This window comes from Pseudopodoces humilis, chromosome 23 (assembly GCF_049639895.1).
Source record: "Pseudopodoces humilis isolate 2021_Gansu_Grassland_sample_001 chromosome 23, ASM4963989v1, whole genome shotgun sequence".
In the NCBI taxonomy this organism is placed as follows: domain Eukaryota; kingdom Metazoa; phylum Chordata; class Aves; order Passeriformes; family Paridae; genus Pseudopodoces; species Pseudopodoces humilis.
Genome location: NC_142222.1, coordinates 1,567,281 through 1,574,123, shown reverse-complemented (window position 1 = coordinate 1,574,123; position 6,843 = coordinate 1,567,281). Strand labels below are relative to the sequence as shown.

At 56.5% G+C, this 6,843-nt stretch overlaps 1 protein-coding gene across 1 annotated transcript; it reads left to right on the top strand.

Annotated features, from left to right (window-relative positions):
- Positions 1 to 323: 323 nt before the first annotated feature.
- On the top strand, positions 324 to 6,581 carry LHX1 (LIM homeobox 1). Its single transcript, XM_005525688.2, has 5 exons — positions 324 to 1,398; positions 2,708 to 2,934; positions 3,247 to 3,524; positions 4,204 to 4,369; positions 4,718 to 6,581. Exons 1-5 carry the CDS (start codon positions 1,229 to 1,231, stop codon positions 5,095 to 5,097), a joined length of 1,221 nt encoding a protein of 406 aa, XP_005525745.2. The 5' UTR covers positions 324 to 1,228; the 3' UTR covers positions 5,098 to 6,581.
- Positions 6,582 to 6,843: the final 262 nt, after the last annotated feature.

The window sequence follows — 6,843 nt, the reverse complement described above, 5'->3', positions numbered from 1 at the left end:
GGTGTGTCCGTCGGCGTGTCGGTCGGTGGCTCGGCGGGCCGGCGGGCGGAGGCGTTGGCGGCGCCCCGGCGGCTCTATAAAGGGGCGCGGACGCCCCGTCCGGCGGCGGCGCGGGGGGCGCGGGGGGGCGGCGGCGGCGGCGCGGATTGGCCGCGGCGGGCGGGGGCGCGGGCTCGCGGTGGATGAGGGTGCGGCGGCGGCGGCGCCGGGACCATGCAGAGCCCCTGCGCGGCCGGACGGCGGGGCCGCCCCTCTGCCCCGCGCCCTCCGCCCGGCCCGCCCGGCCCGGGCCCTGCGCTCCGCCACCGCCGGGCCATGCCACGCCGGGGACACGGGCGGCCGCCGCGGGTAGCGATGCGCGGGGGTAGGTAGGACGGACGGACTGACGGACGGACGGACGGACGGACAGAGCCGGGCGTGACGGTGCCGCCGAGACGTCGAGGGAGAGAGAGAGAAAGAGAGAGAGAGAGAAAAAGAGAGAGAGAGAGAGAACGAGAGCGAGCGGCGGAGCGAGGAGCGGCGGAGCGTGTCCCCGTCCCCGCGTGTCCCCATCCCCGCGTCAGGACGCAGGGCGATGTCGCCGCGGCAGCAGCCACAGCCCGTCTGACCGCCACCGCCTCTCCATGTCCCGGCTCGTTATTTATTATTATTATTATTATTATTATTGTTATTATATTTTTTCCTCCTTTGATTTCTCATTGGGAAAAGCACTTTGACTCCTGACTGCTCTACCTCAGACGTTAGAGAAACTCATCACGCTCGCTTTTTTTGGCGGTTTTATTTTTAATTTTTTTAATTTTTATTTTTTTGAGCGCCGAACTTTATAGCCGTTATTGTTTTATTGTTACTATTATTATTACTATTACTATTATTATTATTATCCGTGTGGCTGGTAGCGGCCGGGATCCTGCGGCTGTGTCGAAGCGCTGGGCAGTGGGGGTTCTCCTGTGTACCCCTCCTAGGACACTCGAACGAAGATTTTTTTTTTTATTCTTCCTCCCTTTCTTTTTCTCCTCCTTCACTTCTCCACGGCTTTTAAAACATACGTACACAAAAACAAGAAAAAAAGAGAGAGAAAAAAAAACAAAACAAAAAGCATACATTCGCCGGTGTTGTCGTCTTTCTGAAAAAAAACAAACAAAAAAAAACAAACAAAAAAATTTGTTGTTTTTATTTTTTTTCCTTGGTACCTGGGAAACCGCTGCCCCCTCAGAACTAACCAAAGACAATGGTTCACTGTGCAGGCTGCAAAAGGCCGATCTTGGACCGGTTTTTGTTGAATGTACTGGACAGGGCTTGGCATGTGAAGTGTGTTCAGTGCTGTGAATGTAAATGCAATTTGACAGAGAAATGCTTTTCGCGAGAAGGCAAGCTTTACTGCAAAAACGACTTCTTTCGGTGAGTACCGGCCTCCGCCTGCCCCCGCCGCTCCTCTCCATTCGTTTTCCACCTCCATTTTTTTCCCTTTATTTTTGTTGTTTTCCCCCGTTGTCAGCGGCACCCACGAGCGCCTCTTCCCTCCCCGTGACCCGCGAACATCTCAAATCGCGGCTGTTTCTCCCACTGATCTCGGCCCGGGGGTCGGGCCCCGGGCCGGGCCCGTTGATGCCGCCGCTCTCCGCGTCCCCCGGCCGAGCTCGAGTTGCCCAAAGTTCCCTCCAAACTCTCGACCGGCGGCGCTGCGGGCCGGGCCCGGCTCGGGGAGCACGGGCAGTGTCCCGGGCCCGGTGCGGCGGAGCGGGGCTGAGCCCGCCGGGCTCTCCGCGGCCGTGAGCGCGGCGCTGCCCGGCCCGGAGCCCGGCGTTGTTCCCGTGTGGGGAAGGCCCGGTGCGGGCTCTCCTCGGGTCCAGCACATCTCAGCCACCGGAGCCGGGCCGGCCCGAGGGCAGCGATCCTCCGCCGGTGGATGGATGGGTGGATGGATGAAGAGGGAGGTGGGGACCGACGCTCGCTCGCCGCCGCTCTCCCCGCGCATCCCGGCCCGCTGCGGCGCCTCCAGCAGCCCCGGGCTCGGAGCGGTCGCCGGTGCCGCTGTCCCGCCGGGCCCCGCCGCCGCACACCGGCGCTAAGGGCAAGGACCGGCTCGGGGCCGGGGTGGCCGCGGAGCCCCCGCCGCACACCGGCACAACGCCCGGCCCGGCCCGGCCCTCGGCCCAGAGCCCCGCCGCCGCTTCTCCCGGCTCACGGGGACCGGCACCGCTCCGAGCTCCAACGCTTCTCCGCGGGAATGGGCCCGGCATTGCTCCGGTCCCGGTTCCCAGAGCCCCGCGGGGCTGAGCGGGGCACGGGAGGCCTCCGGCCCTGGTACGGGTCCGGCCCCGCCGTTCCCCGGCTCCCCTCGCCGGCCTTGCCCGCACCGGCGGCTCCTCCGGCAGCAGCGCGACCGAGGCCGGGACCGACACACAGAACATGTAGAATTTCTGCGAGCTGTTGCTCAGAGCCTCCTTTCTGCAGGTGTCGGGGCGCGGGGACACCCGGGCAGCGCGGCCCCGGCGTTCAGCGATCCCGAGCGGTCCCGCGCCCGCTGCCCAGGCCGGGTTTGATTTTTATTTTTAAAAGCTGTGATATCGGGAAGCAAGAGCGCTCTGCAGGGATGCTGTATTTTATCGGATCCCGTTTTGCACGGGCGAGCAGGGTGTGCGGAGGCCGCGGCTCGGGCCCCGCGCTCCGCGGGCGCTGCTGACCGCTGCCCGGCCTCTCTCCGCAGGTGTTTCGGGACCAAGTGCGCGGGCTGTGCCCAGGGCATCTCCCCCAGCGACCTGGTCCGCAGGGCGCGGAGCAAAGTGTTCCACTTGAACTGTTTTACGTGTATGATGTGTAACAAGCAACTCTCCACCGGCGAGGAGCTCTACATCATAGATGAGAACAAGTTTGTCTGCAAAGAAGATTACCTAAATAACAGCAATACTGCCAAAGAAAACAGCCTGCATTCAGGTGAGGGAGCGCGGCCGGGGTGATGAGGGCGGGGATGCGCTCAGCACCGGCTACTCCTTGGGATGAGACGCTCCTTTCGTTCCTCCTCCTTTCTTCTCTTCTTTCTCCTGTCTTCTCCTTTCTCCTCTCCCTCCTTTCTCCCTTCACTCTCCCATCCCTTTCTTTTCCTCTCCTTCTTGTCTCCCATTTTTTTTTCTTCTTCCCTTTTTCCTCTCCCTTCTTTCTCCTCTCCCCCGGTCCTACCGCGGCCCGTTCCTCGCCGTCGGTATTTTCCCCCACGGCCGAGCTTGACCCGGGTTTGTTGTTCCCCAGCCACCACCGGCAGTGACCCCAGCCTGTCCCCCGACTCTCAAGACCCCTCCCAGGACGACGCCAAGGATTCGGAAAGCGCCAACGTGTCCGACAAGGAGACGGGGAGCAACGAAAACGACGACCAGAACCTGGGGGCCAAGCGGCGGGGACCCCGCACCACCATCAAAGCCAAACAGCTAGAGACTCTGAAAGCCGCCTTCGCGGCCACCCCAAAACCCACCCGGCACATCAGGGAGCAGCTGGCACAGGAGACCGGCCTCAACATGCGGGTCATCCAGGTACCGCCGCCTCCGGGCACCGGGCACGGCTCCGGGGGATGCGGGGGAGAGGAGGGGCCGGTGCCCGGCACTCTCCGCACTGCGGGGCCCGGGGAAGCCCCGGCAGCCTTTGCAATCGTTATTACCGAGGCTTCCCGGGGCTTCCCGGTTGCCCAGCCCCGGCCGTTCGGCGGAGACAGAGCCGCGGGTTTATTCTTAAAAGTCCTAAAGAAGCTGCAAACAGTATCGAAATTAATAACCAGAAATGTGAGGGGTTAATGGGTAAATAAGAATGACAACGCGCTGGAATTATTAAAAGGTTTATAAACCCGCAGCGCCGGGGTAATGGGGGGTTAAAGGACCATTACAGACGAGGTTAGATTGGAGAGGCTCAGTGTGAGGGTAATTAGCAGTAATCTTGTCAGGGTAATAAGAATTAACTCAATCATTCTTGACCCGCGGTCGGTGGTGAGCGGGGCCGTCGTCACGCGTGGGTTCGGCCACGCTTGGAGCGCGACTCGGGGCGCATCGGGCAACAGAGACCGGGAAAGGGGAAAAGCGCAGCCCCGGGATGGAGATGGGGATGGGGATGGAGGGGAAGGGGGGAGCGGGGCGGCGGCGGCGCCTCTCGGGCTCCCGGGAGCGGGACCCGGGGCTCCCGTGGCTCCCGTGACCGGCGCCTCTCCCGCCGCCCCGGCAGGTCTGGTTCCAGAACCGGCGCTCCAAGGAGCGGCGGATGAAGCAGCTGGGCGCTCTGGGCGCCCGGCGACACGCGTTCTTCCGCAGCCCGCGCAGGATGCGGCCGCTCGTGGACCGGCTGGAGCCCGGCGAGCTCATCCCCAACGGGCCCTTCTCCTTCTACGGAGGTGGGTACCGCTCCCCCCGCGCTGCCTCGCTCCGTGCCGGGATGCGGGGCCGTAGTCCCGGGGCCGTCCCGCTCCGTTCCCCGCCGCCCATGGCGGGACTCCCCGCAGCCGCTGCCGGCGGGATCCCGGAGTTCTGCCGCTGTTCCCCCGGTGTTTTCGGGAGCGCCGCTTTGTGTCGGTGCTGTGCGGGAAGGGGGTGCCGGTGCTGCCGGAGCCCGGCCAGCTCGGTCACGCGTTTCCCCTCGGCTTCGTGTGTGACACCCAGAGCTCCCCCAGCCGCGCCGCCCGTGTCCCCTCTCGGGTACCTGCCCGCCTGTTACCTTCCCTCTGTCTGTCTTTGTCCGCCAGATTATCAGAGCGAGTATTACGGCCCTGGAAGCAATTACGATTTCTTCCCGCAAGGACCGCCTTCGTCTCAAGCGCAGACCCCCGTGGATCTCCCGTTCGTGCCCTCCTCGGGGCCGTCAGGGACCCCGCTGGGGGCCATGGACCACCCCCTGCCCGGACACCACCCCTCGAGTGAGGCTCAGCGCTTCACTGACATCATGTCGCACCCCCCGGGAGACTCGCCCAGCCCCGAACCCAACCTGCCCGGGTCCTTGCACTCCATGTCCGCAGAAGTTTTTGGTCCCAGCCCCCCATTTTCGTCGATATCCGTCAACGGTGGTGCTAACTACGGCAATCACTTGTCCCACCCTCCAGAGATGAACGAAGCAGCTGTGTGGTAGCTTTAAAACAAACTGGGTCTAAGTAAGTGATGATCATCTAGTCTGCTTATTGTTATGGTGTACAGAAATGAATTCATATAACATCTCTCCCGCCCTAAGACAATTTTACCTTGGGAACGAACTGAATCCAATCGCTCCAAGGCAAGCTTTGCTCTAGACCAGGACAATCTCCATGTTATGGTTGTATCAAACAAGCGAGGGGACTTTTTTGTACCATTGACAAAGAAACTGGGGAAGCTGTACAGTAAAAGTGCTGCCATTCCGTAGGATGGCGTAAGTTTGATTACCCTGTTGGATGTCATCCTAAGAGCCACAATCCTTAGAAACTTCTCGTTTAAAAAAAAAAAAAAAATTAAAAAATAATTGAATGAAGGAGAGGTCAAAGAAAAGGGGAAAAAAAGCTTCAAGAACTCTCTATAGCGTTCCCGGTTAAGGATGGTTCTGGCATTATGAATCTGTTTGTTCATTTTTGTCTCTCAGAAAGTTCAACAACAAGAAACTCTTTTTAGCTTCGGCCATTTCAGCCTGCTGACGATCAGGTGGGACAACTTTTCCTTTTTCCTTTCTTTTTTTCTTTTCTGTTTTGTTTTCGGTTGTTTTGGTTTGGTTTTGTTTGGTTTTTTTCCAAAAATAGCAAATACTAAATGTTAAGCCCTCAGCACCAACTCTTCTACCTTCACAAAGCTACACGTACAAAACCTCCTCATCATAGCAAAGGTCACCACCCAGACCTCTAACGAGAATGACTTGAAAAAACAAACAAACAAAAAGTATTCTACCTTCACAGAGAGAGAAAAGCTAAACAAAAAGACTCTATTGAACTAAAAACAGTCAACTGTTTACGTCTAATGTTAAATTCAGGAGCTCAATGTTTTACTAATAAATCCTGTTTTAGAAAAACCTCTTGTTCAAAAGCAAAAGATTTTGAGCAGCCAACCAAAATAGTTCATTTTCTTTTCTGTAGATGTTCTAACAGATTGCAGGGCTTGTGGTTCACTGTGCTAGTTTGTAAAAGGTGTTGTTTACAGAAGGCAAAGAAAAAAAAACCCACAAAACCCAGACAGTTGCCAAATAAAGTAAATATATAGCACAAATACTGTAAGGTGCTTTGCACCAGCAACCCGAGAAGGTGTTTAAAAAGTGTTACAAGGTTAAAAAGAAAAAAAAAAAAAGACAAACAAACATCTTTGCTAATTTTTAGTCCTGTTGAACATTCATGGAATTGTTAATATGACTTATATAGACCCACACAGGTTTTATTTTTGTGTCTTTAAAATAAAAGTCCAAAATATTTAAATTTTATGGTCAAATATGCAGTCAACAGCTGCTACTTTTTTCTTTATATATTAAATTTCTCATATGTCTTTTATTGTTCTAATGAACCTAAGCTTGTGTGACCTCCAGTGCATATTAGACCATTCACTGTATGAAAGAAAACATGTTGGATAAAATTTGTGCGTTTTTAATAAAATTAGAAAATCTGATGTTTAGATAACTTGTGTTTCATTTGATGTTTTAAGCAATTTTTGGAAAAATTGATTCTCTTGAGTAAAATAGCCCTGAGAAGGAATAATCCACTCTGCTGCTAATCCTGAGCAGCTCTTTGGCTCTGGTGGAAGTCTAAGCCCTGGTGTCGATGCAGACAGCGGCCAGAGGCAGCTCCAGCCTTTCTTTCCATCTCCAGACTCAGTTGTTGAAGTCCAAATAACCTGTTTCCACTGCATTTTAAATTTTAAAATTCAGAAA

Bases quoted from the DNA above. Each gene is read 5' to 3' on its own strand.
- LHX1 (XM_005525688.2), top strand. From the start codon at position 1,229: ATGGTTCACTGTGCAGGCTGCAAAAGGCCGATCTTGGACCGGTTTTTG. The intron at 1,399-2,707 runs GTGAGTACCGGC...CTCTCTCCGCAG, and splicing joins TGCAAAAACGACTTCTTTCG to GTGTTTCGGGACCAAGTGCG. The intron at 2,935-3,246 runs GTGAGGGAGCGC...GTTGTTCCCCAG, and splicing joins AGAAAACAGCCTGCATTCAG to CCACCACCGGCAGTGACCCC.